Raw genomic sequence first — 21,702 nt, 5'->3', positions numbered from 1 at the left:
ACATCTGCGCCCGAATTCAGTTTTCTGACTGGTGCGCGTAAGAAATTATTAAAAGTCATAATAAAAAACAGCGAGGTCGGGCTGACAGTTGGGGTTTGAGTTGTCATCGGCATAGTTATAGCACAGGATTCTGTGCGAGCGGATTATTCCTGGGAGGGTGGACATACAGAGGTTTAACAGGAGGGCTGATAGGCATGCTCCTTGTGGAACTCCGGTATTCACTGGTCGGGCGGCGGAAGCAAAAGGAGGGGAGGGTTATTTGGTTCCTATTGGTGAGGAAGGATGCTATCCACTTGAGAGTGTTTCCACTGATTCATAGGGAGTGGAGGCAGTTGAGGAGGACTGAGTGGTTAATTGTGTCAAAGGCGGCAGATAGGCCTAGAAGGATTAGTGCAGTGCATCCCGCCGAGTCTGCAGTGATTTTAAGGTCGTCCCAGATTGAGGTCAGGGTGGTTTTCGGTTCCGTGTCAAGATCTGAAGCCTGATTGTGCAGGGTCTAGGAGATTGTAGGCTTTGACAAAGGCATTTAGTTGGGAGTATGCGGTTCGATTTATGAGTTTAGCAAGGAACCTGGTGTTTGAGATGGGGCAGTAGTTTTTGGGGTTGAGGGATTTTTTTTTTAGAAGAGGCTTGACATGAGCAGTTCTGAACGCATCAGGGAAGATTCCCGAGGTGAGGGAGTCATATGATGGATCTTGCGTGCTCTCCTGCGCAGGTAGATACAAATATTTCTTTGAGGGTGGAGGCGGGGGAAGGGTCTAGGGGGGAGCCGGATGGTTTCCGGGAAGAGAGAAGTTTGAGAAATTGGTCTGTTGATATACCCAGGGTCGCTGAACTTGCAGGCTTGGCTCCTGCAGCGCTACAGTTTGGAGGATATGATATCCCGGCGGACTGCAAAGAGATGCTTCCCAAGGCCAGGGCTTCATCTACACTGAAATGTTACGGATATAAGTGGAAATGTTACGGACATAAGTGGAAGAGGCTTGCAGTCTGGTGCCGTGCACAGACGATCGACCCTCTACGTATTACGGCTCCACAGGTGCTGCCGTATTTGCTGTCGTTAGCCAAAGCGGGGCTGGTGCATGCTTCCATCACGGTTCACAGGGTGGCTATCTCCTGCTACACCAGAACGGTCGTCGCTGTGGTCACACCGCCTGGTCAAGGAGTTTGTTAAAATACTTTTCCATTCGTTCCCACTGGTGAAGGCTCCGGCCCCGGCGTGGGAGCTCAATGTGGTGCTGACTAGGCTCATGAGTCCACCTTTCGAGCCTATGCATTCTGCTCCACTGAAATCTTTGTAGTGGAAAACAGCATTTCTTGTGGCCATCACCTCCGCACGAGGGGGAGATCCAGGCCATCTCTTGTAAGCCACCTTGACATTCCACGTGATGAGGGTGGTGCTACGGACGCACCCCTCCTTCATGCCCAAGGTGCCGTCAGACTTTCATCCAAACGAGCCCTTGGTGTTACCTGTATTCTACACAGCGCCTTCGTCGCCAGCTGAGAGGACTTTGCACTCGCTGGATGTGGCTAGAGCGCTGATGTTCTACATGGACCGCACAAAGTTTTTTCGGAAGACGTCACAACTGTTCATGAACTTTGGCCCTGTGAACCAAGTAAAGGCCCTCTCCAAGGCTTCCATTTCCAGGTGGCTCTCCGGCTGCATCGCCCATTGTCACCAGTTGGCAAACCGACCGTTGCCTGGCCGTCCGAGAGCCCATTCGACCAGAGCGATCGCTGAAACTATGGCGTTCCAGGGGTTCCCCTGCTGGACATCTGCAGGGCTGCTACGTGGAGGTCGACGCATACCATCACGAGATTCTACTGCATCTACCGGGATTCCAAGGAGGAGTCCAGAGTCGGCCAAGCAGTGTTGCGCAGCCTGTTCGCTTGAAGGTGAGCCTGGTGAGGAGGTAAGATATGCTTAATGTTGAGATGCTTAATGTTGAGCCTTGCCACCTCCCGTGGTTGTGCATGTGTGTAGACATGTATTCTTTATTCATGAGCATGTAAATCCATGCCAGACCCCATGCTGGAGAAGGAACAAGTTACTTACCCGTAACTGTTGTTCTCCAGCATGGGAGTGGCATGTATTTACATGCAAACCCCCCTCTGCGGCTCTTCTCTTGGTCCTGCCGCCACTTTACTTGCTACCAAATCTGAAGATGGCTGCCAGAGGAGGGACTTGGGTAGAGGGCAGTCATTGGCTGGGGGCAGTATGACCCAGAGACCAGTGATTGGTTGTTAGGAGAAAGACAGTTCAGAAGTGAAACTGAAACTGCTTTTTACCGAGGATTCCCAGACTGACGACGAGGAACATTCATGACCATGTGAATTCATGCCAGACCCCATGCTGGAGAACAAGGTTTCATGAACCAGCGAAGAGCTTATGTTAAAGAAAAAGAGTTTTGTTTAATAAAGACCTGGCAGGAGAGTACACACACTAGGTGAAGACAAGTCTATGTGCAAATTATAATCTAAAAATAATCTCAAGGAAGACTTGTGCCCTTGGAGAAGTCTGACAAGGAAGATACCAGATAAATGTGGAACTTGCACTTAAAAAGGTGCATAATATTAAAGGTAAAAAGAAAACCTGGGGAAGGGAGCCATTTCCCCAGGGAGCCACTTCCCTGAGAACTGTCAATACACCAAGGAGAGAGTGACCCTCTTGGATTCTGAGGAACTTGATTATGCTTTGAATTTATTGCATTGGTACAAAGAATCCAGGGAAGGGAGCCCTTCCTGGAACTTTGAATATTGGCCATTTTAAACCCCGTTTATGTTGGATCTGAACTTTTGTATTGGATTTGAGCACTTTGAGAAATCAAGAGACCGTGCCCTTTACACCTTTAAGTTTTAGGATGTGAGGGTCAGAATAGGATTACAGACACAGGGTGGAACTTTTTGTTTGGACATCTTGACAAAGTACAGCCCCATTAGTTTTGGTTGAGGTAGAGAAAATACCTCTTAGATTAGGGAAAGAGGTAATTTCCAACCACAATTTGCTTTAAGAAATGTTTGTAGCCACAAACATGCATCCTCACACCTGCCAAAAATACAACTGTCTTATATTCACTTTATGTCCCAGACCCTCTCCATTATTAGGGACCCAGACCCTCCCTTTCTTGGATGCGGGTCCCAGACTTACACCGTTCTATTGTACCCGCTTGGTTCACTCTCCCGCCAAGTATACAACGGTCTTTTGTTTGGTGTAGGGTCCCAGACCATCTTTCTCCAGCTACTTAGTACCATTTTGGCTCCACCTTGGAGGTCTCTGCGGTCTCCGGGCCACTGTCTCCTTCCAGGAGGCTCTGGCAGCGTTAGGGTGTCCAGCAGGTTCTGCAGCGTCCCTGCAGACTAAGGCTTCTCAACAGACAGGCGTTCCGTTACTTCCACGCTTCGTCTCTTATCCAGTTTTGGGTCCCACTTTTCCTCTTCGGGGGATGGCCCTCTCTTTCTCAGACTGACGCTTTTGTTTGAACCCAAGCTTTAACGCCCACGTTGGACCGATTTATTCCTTCATGCCAATCGTTGGCCTATGGAAGCTAGACCACTTGTTTGGTTGCTCACGAGTGATCTTTGTAGTCCTAGCCATCTTCGTTACAGTACCACTTTTCAAGATACATGCACAATATGTTCTATCATCGTTGTTTTCAATGCAGTTAAGTAGGTCAGCTTGGCTATAAGCATACTAATTTGTGTTGTCTGGTTTTTCCAATATTGTCATGGAGGTTGATCTGGCTACATGTGCAATATTCTGCATTACCAGGTCCCTCAATATTGTCATGCACATTAGTTTGGCTAACTCGATAACATTATTTAACAGCTGCATCCAGGGAAGAGGCAGAAGGACTTGGATGTGGTAATGCAGGGTGAATCTATATTCTTGGGTGATGATTGTCCCCAATCCCATAAGTGAACTCCCACCCCAGGTGATTTTCTGTCAGAGTACCACCACCAGAGGCCCTATTGTTCGGAGGATGGACTGTCCTGGCCCCATGGGAAAGGTCTCCCCCTTGAAAATAAGGAACGACATCCTCCGATTCACCACACATGTCATGTTACTTGGCATTTATGTAGCACCTTATATATCATTGGTATGACCTCAATGCGCTGGTAGGTTGAACGCCCTCTGGAACCATAGTTCAAGTCAGGGAGAGAGATAAGGTGCTTGTGTGCACCGGATTATGTGTGCAGCTGGTGCAGTTGTTGGATGATAGCTGCTTCTTAGCTATAGGTGTGGTGCTGAGGAAATCAGTTGGAAGTGTTCACTAGACTGGGTTCTGACTGCGTTAGGCCTGAGGAGCGCCTATGCTAGCCGGAATGTGCTTCAGCTAGCCGTGTTTTATTAGGGTGATGAGGTGTTCATGGTGTCATGCTTGTATGTGAACACCTAGGCCGAGTTATCAGGGGTATAGCTGTGTTCTAGTTGAGTGATGGTGTATAGAAGAGAGTAAGCGTAGTGGTGCGATATGGTGACTAACAGATTAAGCGCCCGAGACGAAGCTCGTGAGCAGGACAGTGGGGACGTACATAGCGTTATACAAATATAAAGCGACAGGATGGATAGGGTATATATGGGATACAGGTATATAGCATATATAGGGGATACATGCTATTATTTACAATTCTATCCAGGTGAGGGATATGCTACCAATTGTAGTTCAATCTAAGTGTGGCACATGCTACCGTTTGGAATTATTTCGAAGTGTGGCATATGCTACCATTCACCATTCCATCTGCGTGTGACACGTGCTCGCATTCGCAATTCCATCTGAGTGTGGGATATGCTAACATTGACAAATCCGTCTAAGTGTGGCATATGCCATCTTTCACAATTCCATCTGAGTGTGGCACATGCTATCTTTCACCAATTCTAGCTTCAAATTTGAACACAGTGACCTTATTAGGCAACACTTTCTGACTTCAAACTTTAACGCAGTGACGCTATCAGGTACGCTTTCTAAACACAGTGACGCTATTAGGTACGCTTTCTAAATTCAAATTTAACACAGTGAGGCTATTAGGGGACACTGAATTATGTTCATCATGATGGGCAAATCGACAAGAGCCTCGACAAGCGCCTCTTTGAACAAGTGTTGGGAATGAGTGGGCATGGTTTCTGCATGTGGCCATGTTTCCTCAATCCCCTTAAGTGAACTGGTAACACTTGCTATCCAGTATCTTACAAAGAACCTAAAGTTTTCACAATTTCCCAGGGGACATCTATAAAAAGACTAAATGGAGGGTGGTTGACATGTGTGTCCAACGGAATACTAGCTTGAACTTTGTTTTAGGCTCTATCCCAAGTGGACCTAGTTTGGGCCTCAACTGAATACATGGGGATGATGTATAAGGGGGTTCTATGTACCCATACTTCAATTGCAGGACTGCTGACTTCAATTGTATACAGTACATTTCAAGAGAGGGAAGTTACTAGACATCTAACGTTTTCAGAAATTCACTGACTTCACAGCATTTTTTTGAGCGACAAACCCCATTTTGACATTTAAGAGACCTACGTCATGTTATCGCTTAAGTGGACCCCTAGAGAATTGAAACCCATGGCACGGTCAGCTTTGTCTGCTTGAAAAGATTCAAGTTGGATGTTGACCAAGATGGCAAAGCATGCATTTCGTTTCTGGTCGTCATGAGGCACTTATTTCCTTTAAAATGGTAGCCTATATGCCAAATTATTTGCCTTTTTTTTATCATTCTTGTAAATGGTGTGGATTGCAAATTTAAAACAGCAAGTTACAATTTGGAGGATAACTGGTGTTGAATGCTGCTTAACATGAGAAAAATAAAAAAAGAAGCCAGCAGGGATCTAAATTACTGGGAGCGATTCAGCTCCTATTTGCAGCTTAGAAGAGCCTGGTTAGCTAGACCCCAATAGATCCAGGTACATTCTGTGGACTTCCTAGGCCAACTAGTATCACACTAACCTACCAACGTGACATTAACTCTGTGGGAACGTGCATAAAAGAGCTCTAGGAAACAGCTAAAGCAGAATGGGTCATGTATAATGGACAGAAATGTATAACCTGTATCTGATCTGGAAGCTAGGTTTATGGAACAGTACATACTAACTATACCCCCACCCTCTTCCCCAAAGGGAGCTCCTGCTTATTCAGTACTTCCCAATACAGAGGTGCTACTTTCAGCTCCTGCCAATTAAATCTTTGTTTCAATACCTGAAGAACATTGGTAGCAAGTTCATTATGACCCTCTAGGTGCAGAGAAGCCACAGTCTCTAAAGATGTACCCCCTGTATGCTTTTGCAGACCCTTCTACTTCAAAGTTGTTAATTCCTGTAGAATCTGAAAGGTGGTGAATACAAAGAGGCAGCCAGCAAAGAAACCAAAGCAGACCGGATCTCAAAGTGAAGTTCGGCCAGGGGTACTCTGACATTTTCAGAGAACTGACTGACAAAAGTAAGGAGACTTCAAAATCAGATGTTAAACCACATAAGTGGCGGGCAGGAGGAGAGCCCAGAAGCAGGTAGGCCCATTTTTGAGCATTAACACTTGAAATAACAGCCAAAAAATGAGCTATCCAAAGAACGTGCTGCAGCGAGCAGCAGAACAAACAGGCATGCAGAAAGACAACTGGAACCTGACGATTCAGAAAGATTGGGGACCCTACGTGCCTGTACAACAAGGGCTAGATGTTCCTTACCAGTGCCGATTAATTACATTGAATTCTTGTTTTTCCAATCACAAATCCAAACCATAAATTCTTGCGTCACCAAGGAGGCCCCAAATAAATTCTACCAGAGTGCTGTTTAGAAAGCTATATGCGACCAAACGTCCAAAAACAACATTCAACATGCACCTAAAGATTAACTAGCGAGACGGACAGAGCCAGCCCAGAATACTGTCAAATAGGTCACTGTTACTCTATCAAGGGAAAGGGGCTGTAGGCTGAATACACAGAGCTCCTCTCTCAATAGAACTGCTATTGGAGCTCTCTCCTCATAACTACTGTTGAGTATTTCATTATCTCAATGCATGCCTGCGTGGAGGAGACCTTACACCCTTCTCCCTCAAACCAAAGCTTTGGTGTTAATTTAATACTAGATGTAAAAAGAAAAACATTTTCCAGCTCTGTTCATAACTAAAATGTCACTAAAGTCTTTTAATCTCAATGTAGAATTTCAAACACATGGAGTTCAAGCACATCATCAAAACTAAAGACAGTCACAAACTGAAGCGTTTCTCCTATAATCCTAGCTCTTTCCTTCATTATTATTAAAGTATGGAACTTCCAACACATCCTTTTGAAACTACCCCCTTACTGTGATGAAGTAAGCATCATTGATCACTCACAGAACTGCCACCTGTCCCAGACCCATCAATGTTCTGGTCAGACTTCTGCTCCACTGCAAGCTCTGCATCCAGAATTTTGTCCACTGGCATTTCCTCATTGACACCACTGCTGTACTCCATATCTCCGTCCCGCTCTCGCCCCCGCTGACGCTCCTCCTGTACAGCTTAAAGAGGGGACAAAAGGATTATCAAATATAATCAAGCCCTTCCTCAGCCATGCAAGGCCCATACACAGAATCCAGAAAAGGGGACTGGGGGGACATGCCCATAAGTGTACATGACATTTTTGCAACCTCACATATTCCCAAGAATCAGGGAGAACCGAGATAAAGCTAACAGCAATCTATGCTATTGAAGAAAAGGCCAAAGAAACCAAGAGCAATTTTCCCCACAGAAATAAAGGAATTACAGAGCAATCTATAAGAGGACCCAACAATATACTGTTAAGCTTCTAAACGTATCCCAGTATACACAGGAAAGTAAGAGAACACCAATAAGTAAACACCCACAAATCCTTTCCAAGAAAAGGACCCAACTGGGAACAAAAGTGAACTAGAACGATGTCACTTAGAAGGTGAGAGAACCCAACAACACATTTCCCCATCTAACATACAGAAAAGAATGAGGGACTGGTGCCTAGACTATCTTCATCGCCTATGGAATGGACTTGAGAGCTCAGCCACCCTAAACTCCCAGAATGTATAGCAGAGAAGGCTTAATCAGATATCTCACTAATAAAAAGGAATTCTAACTGACGACCAAACCACTCTTGCCACACAAACAAAGGGCTGAAGAAACGGCTCAACCACCCACACAGAAGGAAATGGCAACCAAAGCCACATCACTCAATCACCCAGCTCATCAATACAAATAAACCACCCAAAGACTCATTGGACTGGATTGGAGAGGAGTCTTAACATCCCACCTCGTCAACAGAAAGTATTGACGACAAAGGAATATTCAAGATGTACAGAAAATGATAACCACTCAGTACAAACCCACACACAAAGGAATGGAAGAAACCGTTGAGACAAGAGTCAAACCACAGATTTCAAATTCTATCCCCAAAAATAAGTGGAGAGGGAAGGGCGCAATACCCATCGAAGGTCAAACATCAGCCACACATCTCACACCCAAGAAGGAAAGGAGCCGGCTAAACGCACAGCCTATACTCACTGAGCCCGGATCAGCAGAAAGCAATAGAAAATGATAAATATGCATGAGAAATGAGAAGCCCATTGCCCACTACTGTGAAGAGACATCCAATAATTTCCAGTTATGGACAGGCCAAGTGTAAAGAAAAGCTTGTCAGAAAAGATGACAACCCTTACCTTCCCGCTTCATGCCTGTGGCTAGACACTTCTGGTACCGACAGTACTGGCATCGGTTTCTTTGCCGCTTGTCCACGATGCAGTCTTTGTTATCGCGACACGTGTACGTTAGGTCCTTCCGGATGGTTCGCTTGAAGAAACCCTTGCAGCCCTCGCAGCTGTACACACCATAATGTTTCCCTAGATATCAGAAAAATACCAAACGTAAAAAGTGAAAAATTCACAAATAGATGGAGCATGGAAAGAAGAGACATCCCGAAAGCCACACAGTCAGACAACAGAAAGGAGACCGAAACCAGGCGAATCTCACAAACAGGACAACAAAAGAGGGCCAAAGCCTGGGGAACTGCATAACAAAACAATGAACAAACACCCCCAAAGACAGACATCCAAAATACCTGTACAAAACGGGGAGAGGCAACAACAGTCAAGTACTTCTTAGAAAAGGAAGAGGAGACCATAGCCACAAACACCAACAAAACATGGCAAAGATAGTGAGCTAAAGACTCTGGGCAAGTCCCTCATAACTAGGACTAATGTCTGGCAGAGGGACTCCCAAGACCCCCCCTTGTCAATTTGCAAAATGAGAAGACACCCAGGGAGCAACACAAACATAAGGAAATAGGTCTCACAGCCTGGGAAACTAAAAAACGCAAAGCATCAACAAGAAAACACACTGGGAACTGCAGACACTGCATGGAAATAGGCAAAACTTAATCGAGGCATCTCGAACAGCAGGACACCAAGAAAATGAATGGCACAAAAACAGATCAACAAAAGAAGATAAACACAGGGACTCTCATAAATCAAGAATACACAGAGAAACTTGGGGGGAAAATCCCACAAGGAAAGAGACTAGAGACAGAAAGCAAGAGGAAAACAACCACCATAAGAAAGGGTTACAAACAGCCGGAGAACTGCGCAACTTCATACAAGCATAGTAGGTGGTAACAAGCAGAATAGTGGCGGACAGCAGGGGAACTACACCCCTAAGAAAAGAGCCAACAGATAGCCAGTGAAATGCAGAGCATCAATGAGTGACCAACAGACCAGAAAAAGCAAAAATTAATTCACCTGCCCTTCAAGACAACCAAGCTGTGCCTGCAAGTCCCTTTAAGACCTCTCCTCACACAGAACAGCATTCCCACCTGTAGTGGGAGACCTGCCCTCCAGGACAGCGAGTCCCAATTTCCAGTAGCAATAGACATGAACTCAGATAGCTCAGCTCCACTCGGCTTGTACCAGAAGATCTGCCCCCACAGGGAGCACAGATCCCATTTGAGCTGAACATGTACAGCCGTCCCAACAGTGTGCCCACCTGTTGGACCCGAACAGCACACATTCAGGTACAGGAGAAAATGGGGCCGGGGAGCGACTGTGATAACATATTGCAGCTCCCTTCTGCCTGTACATAAAGACCCGACCCATCGACAGCACAGCTCCCCCTTAAGCTCAATCATAAGACTGGTCCTTTCCAGAGTGCACACTGTCCATGCTTCAAGACCCGATATATCATCACCCTGCAGTCTCCACCAGCTCACAGCCCGTACCTGAAGACCGGTCACCACAGATGGCACACAGCCGCTTGCTGGACATCATGCCCCCATGCGGAGAGGGTAGCCCCCTCATTCCAAGTGGAGGTTTCACGTCATCCGAGCTGCTGACTGTGTGGTGCCCTGAGAGGTTTACCGTTGAGTTAATCTGCAAGAAAGAGGAGGGGGGTGAAAGAATGGGAGAAACACTTGGAAACGTGGCAGAAGCACATGTAGAGCTAGTTTACTGGTCACCTTCTCCCCATAGTCACCCCTTGGAAACCTGCTTCCTTCTACCTGTAGCCTTCCCACACTCGACTCAGCCACGTTCACAGTGCCCTACTCATGCTCTTCATAGTTTCCCCCAGCAGCAAACCCAGTAATTTCCCCCAGACCAAGTGTCCTACCTAGTAACCCCCGACAACCACAAAAATGTTCTATGACCTCATCAGTACTCTCCAGACACATACCCCTGTTTTGAGCCGCTGCTTGCCTAGGTTGCCTCCATTACATCCCCAGACCCACCTATTCCCTCGAAGTTCACCTCCTCTTAGGCTCTTCAACTCACCACCTGTGTATGCCCCATCAGCCAATCTGTATTGGCTGTGTCCTTTACCTGCGGGCTGCTCACCGGTCCATAGCCTATGGAAGGTGTGGAGGGCATCCCAGGGGAGCCCAGCGAGGAGCTGATAACCGAGAAGGGGGACCCCAGGTTCCCCATGGGAGAGTTGACAGAGGACGTCATCGCCGAGCCAATCATGGAGGGATGCAGCGGAGTCGGAGAGGGGGGAGAATTGCAGTACGGCCGATGGTGGGGAGATGAACTGAGGGACGAACTGTCTGGGCTCCTGCAGTCTGTAAAGAGAAGGACAGGAGAGAATGGGCTAGTATTGTGTTCAGAGTGACTATTTGCTAGTAATACAGTTGCCCAGCACCAGCAAAAGACAATATTCCTGGCCTGCTTCATTACCAAAAACTCCACAAGCACAATGATCAGGGCCATAAAGGATAGCCCCTCCAGCTGCAAAGCAATCCCCAATACTGTGCTCTGGAGGACGATTAAGAGCGATGTGGGTACACCTCAGAGCCCCTGGTTAATCCATTAGTTCAGAGATTCATCATTACATCACCCTCCCAACTGGATTTTACGTTAGACCATGGGAACCCCAGGCCCAGTCTTTCTTTAGTTACCCCTACTTTGTGGTCTTCAAGGGAGTGTAGGAGCACTCACCTGCTTGAGTGGGCCCACATCTCTCAATTGTAACCGAGTTAAAGTTAAACGAGCAATTACGAAAACAAATAATGTAAGAAACTTACAAGATGAAATGTGGTAGGTCATCCATTGGCCCACCTGCTAAAAGTAGGATGTTTAGGTCCAAAAGTCCCATGTGTTTGTATGTATTGTCCTTGCTTTTTTTGTTGGATACATAACACATGCCTGACCAATGCTGGTTCCATACTAATTCGATGACAATTCAATAGCTTCTGAATTTCTAGCGACTCTTCAAGGCATTGTACGTAACTGCACGCCCCCACTACTACACCCGTCTTATTACTTGTAGCAAATCCATCACCTTCATACAGAGGCATACCCCATTCATGACTCCCACAGACAAAAATACCTTAAACAAGCGAGATGTGAGGAAACAACTCCACCCCAGAAGGGGGCAACAAATTCACTAATGAAGCTATAAATCTTACAGAATTCAGCATCAAGACCAACAGCAAACATCAACCTCCATTAACAAATAACCGACCCTCCAACCTCTTCACCGAATAAGCAGTAGCTATCTCTATGGGACGAGGAGTTCACATAATACCACAAATCTAACTTCAGGCGCAAACTATACAGGTTGGTCTATCATACGTCAGATCATGCTTTCAAGATGCCTCAATACTCCTTTAGGCACATTCCCACACAGAGTTTAAGTCACAGAGGTAGATTTGTGTGGTACAAGTTGGCCTGAGCTTTTGACATTCAGAAAAGTAGCTATGTTGCAGAGTAGGCATCATAAATAAGTAAATATCACACTCCTTGGGGTACCACGGCTTAGGTGAAATTTCGGTGTACAATTCTCATAGTTGAGGACATGACCTGTGTTCTACTCAGATTGTTTGCGAAAGAGGGTAGCTGGGAAAACATGGCAAGGAGAGTACACAGAAGGCTCCCGGGATCTGTTGGTGGCTAGCTAACCAGAATGTTCTGAGCTATAAGCACGAGTTGAAAATCGCTCCCAGTAATTGTGATCCCTGCTAGCTGGCATGCTGCGGCTCACCTCATAAGAAGACTGAAGAAATGTGACCACATTACTAAAAGCTCAAGGAACTTCACTGCTTCCTCCTCCAAGCACAGAAAGCACTGATCACCCAGAACCAGTCAGTCAATCTCTAAGATTGGCAAAAATAAGCGCACTAGAAAGCACGCACTCATTATGCTAGGCACCCACGATATGGAACACTGCATGTACCAACAACGGATTGACTCTCCCTCCATCTCCTGCCCTGAAAACCCTGCTGTAGACTGATAAAGCATCAACCGGGACTCCCACGCCTCTACCATTCCCTACCCCACTTTTACGTGCCGCAATTCTTTACTTGAACTCTGCTCTTCTGCTTTCAAGCAACGTTTGTGCCTTACAAGTCATGCATACAAGTTCTTCTATTTGGTGCCCTCCATGAGAAGCGGGTAAGGGATCTGTATGAATGCAAGAAAGTTTAAATCGGCTGTGATCAGAATCCAAATAACTGATATCATGTCACACTTAATCATCCAGGCATGCCAGGCCCAAACGCCCATGGGCTCTTTTGGCTACTTAATAGACGCCAAATGTGACAAACCTTCCAACCATGTATGGAAACAATCTACACCTTTATGAAGAGTGCAAACTAGGATGATCAGGTACTCAAATGTTCCCAAAGGAGAGTAAAAAAATGAGATTTCTTGGCACATGTCCATCTTCTTGATTGAAAGTCCATTTGTTAAGAGACACTCCTGATAATGACATTTTATCACAAGTAGAGTTCCGAAACATAACCTGTATGTCAAGTTCAGTCAGAAAGTCTGTAGCATTCTTCTGCTTGCAGAGGAGCCTAATCCAACTGCAGATTAGTCTCACAGCAGCAAAACATAAAAAGTGCAATGTGTGGAAAGTGCTGAGAATGTGCTACAAAACTTACATATCATGAATGGGGTACATAGCTTAAGGCTCTCGAAACAGCCAGGAGAGGCAATTCTCGAACTATATTCAATTTTGGACAACAGCTGACAAGAACGGTGGTTTCAACGGATGGCACACAGTTTAAAAATGAATGCCACGCCTGTGCCTCTTCTTACTGGACCATTTCAAAGGAAGGAACAAGTTACTTACCTGTAACTGTTGTTCTCCAGCATGGGTCTGGCATGGATTCGCATGCTCATGAATATTCCCCGTCGTCAGGCTGGGAATCCTCGGTAAAGAAAAAACCAGTATCAGTTTCGTTTCTGATCTGTCTTTCGTAGCAATAACCAATCACTGGTCTCTGCGTCATACTGACCACAGCCAATGACTGCCCTCTACCGAAGCACCGCCTCTGGCAGCCATCTTCAGATTTGGAAGCACGTGAAGTGGCAGTATGACCAAGTGAAGAGCCGCAGATGGGTAGGCGGGAGGGTTCGCATGTGAATCCATGCCAGACCCATGCTGGAGAACAACAGTTACAGGTAAGTAACTTGTTCCTTCTCCAGCATGGGGTCTGGCATGGATTCACATGCTCATGAATAAAGAATACATAGCAGTACACACATGCACAACCACAGGAGGTGGTAAAGGCTCAACATTAAGCATTACATCAAACTCAACATTAAGCATCTTACCTCCTCACCAGGCTCACCTCAGGCGAACAGGTTGCGCAGCACTGCTTGGCCGACCCTGGAATCCCGATCGACGCAGTAGAATTTCGTGAAGGTGTGCGTCGACCTCCACGTAGCAGCCCTGCATAGGTCCAGCAGGGGCACACCAGAAAGGAACGCCGTGGTAGCTGCGATCGCTCTGGTGGAATGGGCTCTCGGACGGCCAGGCAGCGGTCGGTTTGCCAACCGATGAAAGTACATGATACAGCCGGAGAGCCATCTGGAAATGGAAGCCTTTGAGAGAGCCTTCCCCTGATTGACAGGTCCAAAATTCACAAAGAGTTGTGACGTCTTCCGAAAACACTTTGTGCGGTCCACGTAGAACTTCAGCGCTCTAGCCACATCCAGCGAGTGCAAAGTCCTCTCAGCCGGCGACAAAGGCGACGGGAAGAACACAGGCAACACCAAGGGTTCGTTGAGATGGAAGTCCGACGGTACCTTGGGCATGAAGGAGGGGTGCGTCCTGAGCACTACCCTCGTGTCGTGAAAAGTCAAGTACGGGGCCTTGCAGCAAAGGGCCTGGATCTCTCCCACCCGTCGTGCGGAGGTGATGGCCACAAGAAACGCTGTTTTCCACGACAGAAACTTCAACGGGGCCGAGTGCAGAGGCTCGAACGGAGGTCCCATGAGATTGGTCAGCACCACGTTGAGCTCCCACGCCGGGGCCGGCGCCTTCACCGGCGGGAACGATCTGAACAGTCCCTTCATGAACTCTTTCACCAGACGATGAGACCACAAGGACGTCCAGCCCGTGGTTCTGGTGTATTGGGAGATCGCAGCAAGATGAATCTTGATGGACGCGTGTGCCAGTCCAGCTTTGGCCAGCGTCAGCAGGTACGGCAGTACCTGGGGAGCCGTAATCCGTAGAGGGTTAATCTTCTGTGCGTGGCACCAGACAGAGAACCTCTTCCATTTGTGTCCGTAGCATTTAAGAGTCGAGGACGCCCTGGCCTTTGCAAGAACCTCTCTGCAGTCGGCCGGTATGTCGTATCCTCCAAACTCTAGCGCTGCAGGAGCCAGGCCTGCAAGTTCAGCGATTTCGGGTCGTGGTGGAGGATGGCGCCTCCTTCCCTGGAGAGTAGATCCGCGTCCACCGGCAGCTGGATTGGCGGGGACGCTGACAAGTCCAGAAGGTCCGGGAACCATATCTGCCTCGGCCACGCAGGTGCGTCGAGGATCATCCTGCACCGTGACTTCTTGAGCTGGTTGACGAGCCGGATTAGCAGTGGCAAAGGAGGGAACGCGTAGAGGAACAGGCCCTCCCAGGGGAACGAGAAAGCATCGCCCATGCTCCTCGCCTGGGGAAACCTGCTGGCGAACCTCCGGCACTTGGAGTTCGTCGCCGTCGCGAACAGGTCGATCTGGGGTGTGCCCCACCGTCGGAAGAGGCGATCCACTAGATCCTGCCGTAGTTCCCACTCGTGGCATGAGCGCAGCTCCCTGCTGAGTGAGTCGGCGATGGTGTTTTTTATCCCTGCCAGATGAAACGGCACCAGAAACATCCTTTGGGCGACGGCCCAATGCCACAGGTCCTGCGCCTCCTTGGACAGTGCTGGGGACCTGGTTCCGCCCTGTTTCCTGATGTAAAACATGGTGGTGGTGGTGTTGTCGGTGAAGATCCTCACCACCTTGCCCTTGAGGGATGGAAGGAAGGACCTGAGGGCCCAGAACACTGCACGGAGCTCCAGGACGTTAATATGGAGGGACTTCTCCGTCAGGAGCCAAAGGCCTCTCGCGTGCAGATTTTCGGTGTGCGCTCCCCACCCTTCCAGGGAGGCATCCGTGGTCACTGTCTCCTGGTGGTCTGTGGTCTGGAAGTCCATGCCCGCCGTCAGATGCGTGCGGGTGCCCCACCACCGGAACGCTCGGCGGAAACTCTCGTCAAGTGTGATCCTCTCCTCGAAGCCGCCCGTCGTTTGGATCCAGCGCGCGTCCAGGAACTCCTGCAACGGGCGCATCCGGAGCCTGCACATGGGAATGAGGTAGATGCAAGAAGACATCATTCCGAGGAGGGACTTGATGGACCTCACCTTGGCCGCGTCGGAAACCAACATCCGCTGTACCTTGCCCAGGATGGACCTGGTCCTTTCCTCCGACGGGGAGGCCTGAAGGGACACTGTGTTGAGCTTCGCTCCCAGAAACAGTGCGTTTTGCGCGGGTACCAGGTGAGACTTGGCGTAGTTCACGGAGAATCCCAGGTCCGTGAGAAGTTGGACGGTCCTTGCCGTGTGCTCCACGGCGAGCTCCCTCGTCTTGGCTCGGATGAGCCAGTCGTCCAGGTAGGGGTAGACGTGGATCCCCTCGCGGCGCAGCTGCGCCGCCACCGGTGCGAGGCACTTGGTGAATACCCTGGGTGCCGACCGTAGTCCGAAGGGGAGGGCTTTGAACTGGTAGTGACGCGCTTGGACCACAAACCTGAGGAATTTTCGGTGCCCCTTTAGGATGGGAATATGGAAGTAGGCATCCTCCAAATCCAACGACGACAGGAAGTCTCCTTCCTCCAGCTGACCCAGGACGTGCTGAAGGGTGACCATCCGGAACTTCTGCGCCTTGATGAACTTGTTCAGACGTCGCAGGTCTAGGATGGGGCGCCATCCTCCCGTCTTCTTCACGAGGAAGTATCTCGAGTAAACTCCGGAGCCCCGAAGCCTCTTTGGGACGAGTTCGATGGCGCCCTTCCTGAGCATCACCTTTACCTCCAGGAGAAGCTGAGGGACGTGAAGCTCTTTCCTTGCCACGGGGGGGACGCGCGGGCACCTTCTTTGAAACTCGAGCGCGTGGCCCCGGGCTAAGGCGTCCAGCACCCAACGGTCGGTGGAGATGGACTCCCACACGCTGACGAAGCTCGCCAGCCGGCTTCCCACCGGGGTGCTTCGGCGGGGGCCCGACCCCACAGCCGGTTCAATCCTGTTTCGACGAGGCTTTGCCGCCTTGACCTCCTTGGCGACGACGGCGGGGTCCGCCAGACTTGCCTCGTCCTCTGTAGGCCTCCTGAGACGACGAGCGGGCCGCTTGACGGTAGGTGGAGAAACCGCCGCCGGAACCTTTGGAGGCGCCCTTGCCTCCGCTGCGCCGAAAGGGCGTCCGTCGTTGCTGCAGAACCCCCAAGGGCCCGGGCCGTCTCAGTGTCCGCTTTAATGGCCTGAAGGGAATCGTCCACTGTTTTCCCAAACAGGTTGTTCCCATCGAACGGCATGTCCAGGACTCTGGTCTGTACGTCTTGACGGAAGTCCGTAGCCTTGAGCCATCCACGCCGCCTAAGGCACACGCCGTTGCCCAACTGGCGAAACCCAGTGTCGGCGATGTCCGTCGCAATAGTGATGGCGTGGTCCGACGCCACCTCACCTTCCTGTAGGATCTCCAGGGCATCCGCCCTCTTGTCGTCCGGTAGGAAGTCCAGCAGGGGAGCCAGTTTGTACCATAGCTCCCTGTCGTAGCGGGCCACGATAGCCAAGGCGTTGGCCGCTTTAATCGTCGTCGCTGCAGACGAGATGACCCTGCGTCCCATAGCGTCCAATTTCTTTCCCTCGCCGTCCGGTGGGGAAGACGATGTGGAGGCCGCACCCCCCCCCCGCTTTCTTCCTGGCCGCCGCGGAGACGACTGAGTCCGGGGTAGGCTGCGCCCGGAGGCACAGGGGGGCCGCGTCCGGGACCCGGTACTTCTTCTCGTACCGGTCTCTTCTAGCTGGCGTCGTGGAAGGGTTCTTGAGGAGGGCGAGGCCCTCATCCCAAATGTCGTCCAGTAGAGGCACCGCGAGGACCGTCTTCCTCTTGGCCTCGCGCCGTTGATAAAGGAATCCTTCCTTTTTCTTCTCCTCAGGGCAGAGTTGGAAAAGCTCGGATGCCCTGGCGATCATGGAGTGGAACGATCCAATCTCGTCGGGCGGAGAAGCCCTGGTGGGAGGTGACGACGGCAGATCTTCGTCGTATACCTCGTCGTCCGTACCCGTCGCTGCCGTGTCAGTCCCCGTATCATCCCCTCGGGTGGACAGGGAGGAGGGCTGGACGGGTCGCGACGGCTGAAAAGGAGGTGGAGGGTGAATCCTTCTTTTCTTGGGCGGGGGAACACCCGAAGGTCCCGGTTCAGGATCCCCCGACGGGAGAGGTTCCTCCGTCGGCAACGGTAGTCTCGTCCTTATCTCTGAGCATAAGGACTGTATAGCCAACAAAATGACCGCCGAGTTGTCTTGCGGCGCTGGCAGAGGGGAATCCGACGGGCGATAAGGGGCCCCGTCGTCACCCTCGACGCTGTCGTCGTCACCTGCGTCGGGATCCATCCCGACGGGCCGGTCTTCATCCACGCCAAGGCCGTGGCTTAAGACCTCGATCAGCTCTTCCTCTGAGGCCGAATCTACGACGACGCCCTGCCCCCCCTTTTTCTTCCCCGGCGGGGATTTCACGGGGGTCCTGTCGATGGGCACAAAAGAGGACTCCCTCCGAGGTGGCAGGGAGACTCTGAGCCCCGAGGTCGCCACCACTGGTGTAGCCTCCACAGGCTGAGCCAGGGCCGACGCAACAGTATCGATACAGGGCTTGGCCGGATGGATTAAGGCCTTCACCACCTTAGGTGCGCTCACCGCCTTATCCTTGAGGGGGGGGGGGCACTGCCTCGCTCCCCCTCCGATGGTGCCTTCGAGCTCGACCGGGGCCTCTCCAGGAGCTTCGCCGGGTGCTCGCCCTTCCTCTTACCCGACCCAGAGCGTTGGCTCGTGGCTGAAGGTGCCGGGGAGGGTGCGCCCTGCCTGGCGCCCGTAGAGCCCGACCGTTCGGCGCTCCCGGTGCCAGCGGACTCGCGGTGCTTGGCCTTGTGTTGGACCCCCGTCGCCGGGGCGTCCACAAAGGTCTTAGAAGACCGCTCGGATTTCTTCCTCTTCTTCTCGCCCGACGGGCTCTTCCCTTCCAGCCAGTTGGCGAGGCGTTGGTGGCGGTCCTTCATGGTCCGCTCCGACATATTGCCGCAAAACGCACAGTCCTTCTCCACCTGCGTCTTGTCCTCATGTAAGCAGTAGAGACAAAAGGAGTGTTCGTCCTCCTTAAAGACGTTCTGCAGCTGGCATCCAGGGCAGACCCTGAACAGCTTTCCGAGCGTCGAGCTTCCCTTCTCCTGGGACCATGTCCGGGCCTGAGAAGCTTCTGGAGTCCTCCAAAACGTAGCTCGACGAAATCTTCACCCTTGAGGGGCGCAGACGAATCCGACACGGGTCCCCGTTGATCGGATGGAGAGTCGGTGGAGCTTGAGGCTCTTTTGACCGGAAAAAACGTGAAAAAAATAGCACTAACGCTCGAGAGCAATAGCACGAGGATCCCAACACATGAACGTGCGGTAAAAATCTGAAGATGGCTGCCAGAGGCGGTGCTTAGGTAGAGGGCAGTCATTGGCTGTGGTCAGTATGACGCAGAGAGCAGTGATTGGTTATTGCTACGAAAGACAGATCAGAAACGAAACTGATACTGGTTTTTTTCTTTACCGAGGATTCCCAGCCTGACGACGGGGAATATTCATGAGCATGTGAATCCATGCCAGACCCCATGCTGGAGAATATGTAATAATGCGGGAGGGGCCAATGCTTGAATACAATGTGTGACTGCCACCCTCTCCTAACTTCCTAGTTCAAATAGTACATTATTGTGTTAGAGAGTTGGCGGCGTTGAGGGGCACCTGGCTGGTGGAAAACAGGCATTACGGCAGCCAGCAATAGTGGACTGTATTTTTGTTACAAATAGTGAGCAAATGGCAATAAAAACATACGGAAGAAAGTAGTACCTGTGTCCCCACCACTCCAAAGCATGACCTTTGCAGGTCATCCTTTAGCTTAAGCAAGGCTGGCAGAATGGATTTCATATAAAAAATAAAATGAAAATCATTACAGGAGTTTAGAGGACCACCTCCAACTCTTTGCAATGCCCTCGCCTCTCACTGCATTTCAAAAACCCAGGACATGCTGTCCATCCTGTCCACCCTCTCCACCCACACCCTCCTCTCCCCTCTCCATCTGTGCTTGCTGACCCTCCTTTAACAACCCTCCCACCATCCTTCTCGTCCTTTCCTCTTTTCACCCCTGACGAGTTCACCAGACAAGTCCGATCTATGAAAGCCTTGTCAAAACAGGTTTGCCCATGTTCCTCTAAAACCATCAAGGACCACATTGACACCCTTGCTCCTGCCCTTGCTGATTTTTGCAACCACTCCTTTGCCTCTGGATCCTTCCCCTCCCCTCTGAGGCACTCCTTTGTGCATCCTCTTCTCAAGAAACCCACAGCTGATCCTTCTTGTCCAACTAACTATCGCCCAATTTCCATTACTCCCTTTCTTGGCAAACGCCTGGAAAAGTTGGCCATCTCTCAGCTTAACCTTCATTCCAATTCTGTTGGCTGTCTCCATGACCACCAGTCTGGCTTCAGAGCTGCCAGAAGCACGGAAACTGCTCTCCTGAACATCTGTGAAGATCTGCTCTCCAACCTTGACTCTAACATTCCCTCTGTCGTCATCCTCCTCGATCGCTCGTCTGCCTTCGACACTGTCAACCATACCATCCTGCTCAACCGTCTCCTTGAAAACCTGGGTATCACTGATCAGGCTCTGGCCTGGCTGACCTCTTTCCCCTCAGATCGACCCTCCCAGGTCCAACTTGGGTCCTTCCTTTCATCTATCTTCCTCTCTACCTGTGGTGTTCCCCAGGGGTCTAACCTCTTGCCCTGGCTTTTCAACCAATACCTGGCAACTCTCGCCCACTCCATTGCCACTTTCTGCTGAAATTTCCAGTGCTACGCTGACGACACCTCATTTTCAGGTTGCCCTCTGTCACCTCCTCTCCCTCTCTCATCTCTGATTGCCTAACTGCCATTCAAGACTGGTGTTCCGCCAATAATCTTTGTCTGAATGCCAGAAAGACGGACATCCTCCTCATCGGCACACCTTCACCATCCTTTCTCCTCACTCTCTGGCCGGCCTCCCTTGGCCCTCCTCCTACCCCCACCTGCGAGGCTAAGAACCTCGGGGTCATCTTTGACTCCACCCTTTCCTTCTCCGCCCACATCTCTGAGGTCTCTAAAAAGTCAAATTTCCGACTGCACCTCCTCAGATACTCTGCCTTTCCTCTCCTTCCCCCAGAAGCTCATGGTATTCCAAGCTCCGGTTCTCTCTAGCTTGGACTATTGTAACAGCCTCTTTCTAAATCTACCTGACTCTACTCTCCGCCCTCTGCAACTAATCCAGAACAGGACTGCGAGACTTGTCCTTGGCCTCAAGCCCTGGGATCGTATCTCTCCAGCTCTGAAATCTCTCCACTGGCTCCCAGTGGATGCAAGGATTAAATTCAAAACCCTCTGCATTGTCCACAAGGCTTTCTGGGGCCTGGGTCCAAAATACCTTCAGCTATCCCTCAGCAAATACCTCCCCTCTCAAGCTCTTCGTCCTCTACCTCCAACTCCCTCAGGGTTAGTCGTTTTTCAAAGAAACAAGATGGGGGTAGATCTCGGTCTTCGGCTGGGGCCTCCCTCTGGAACAGCCTCACTGCCACTCTAAAACTTGAGGAGAACCATCTCCGGAAGCACCCAAGACCTTCCTCTTTTCTTCTGCCGTTCGCTCCCCCTCTCCACTGCTGATCTGTTCTCTCTTGGCA

At 50.2% G+C, this 21,702-nt stretch overlaps 1 protein-coding gene across 4 annotated transcripts in view; it reads right to left on the bottom strand.

The window, feature by feature from the left end:
- Positions 1 to 21,702, bottom strand: part of RXRB (retinoid X receptor beta) — a 243,543-nt gene that overhangs the window by 95,729 nt on the left and 126,112 nt on the right. For 2 of the 4 annotated variants that reach the window (XM_069635247.1, XM_069635246.1), the window contains 4 exons: positions 10,808 to 11,046; positions 10,210 to 10,360; positions 8,660 to 8,839; positions 7,329 to 7,492 (listed from right to left, as the gene is read on the bottom strand). In XM_069635247.1, coding sequence (XP_069491348.1) covers positions 7,329 to 7,492; positions 8,660 to 8,839; positions 10,210 to 10,360; positions 10,808 to 11,046 — 734 coding nt within the window. The remainder of the gene's footprint in view (positions 1 to 7,328; positions 7,493 to 8,659; positions 8,840 to 10,209; positions 10,361 to 10,807; positions 11,047 to 21,702) is intronic. The other 2 variants (XM_069635248.1, XM_069635249.1) reach the window with 2 other exon arrangements.

Source organism: Ambystoma mexicanum, chromosome 13 (genome assembly GCF_040938575.1).
Source record: "Ambystoma mexicanum isolate Mex_15411 chromosome 13, UKY_AmexF1_1, whole genome shotgun sequence".
Classification (NCBI taxonomy): domain Eukaryota; kingdom Metazoa; phylum Chordata; class Amphibia; order Caudata; family Ambystomatidae; genus Ambystoma; species Ambystoma mexicanum.
This window is presented reverse-complemented; position numbering and strand designations above follow the sequence as displayed.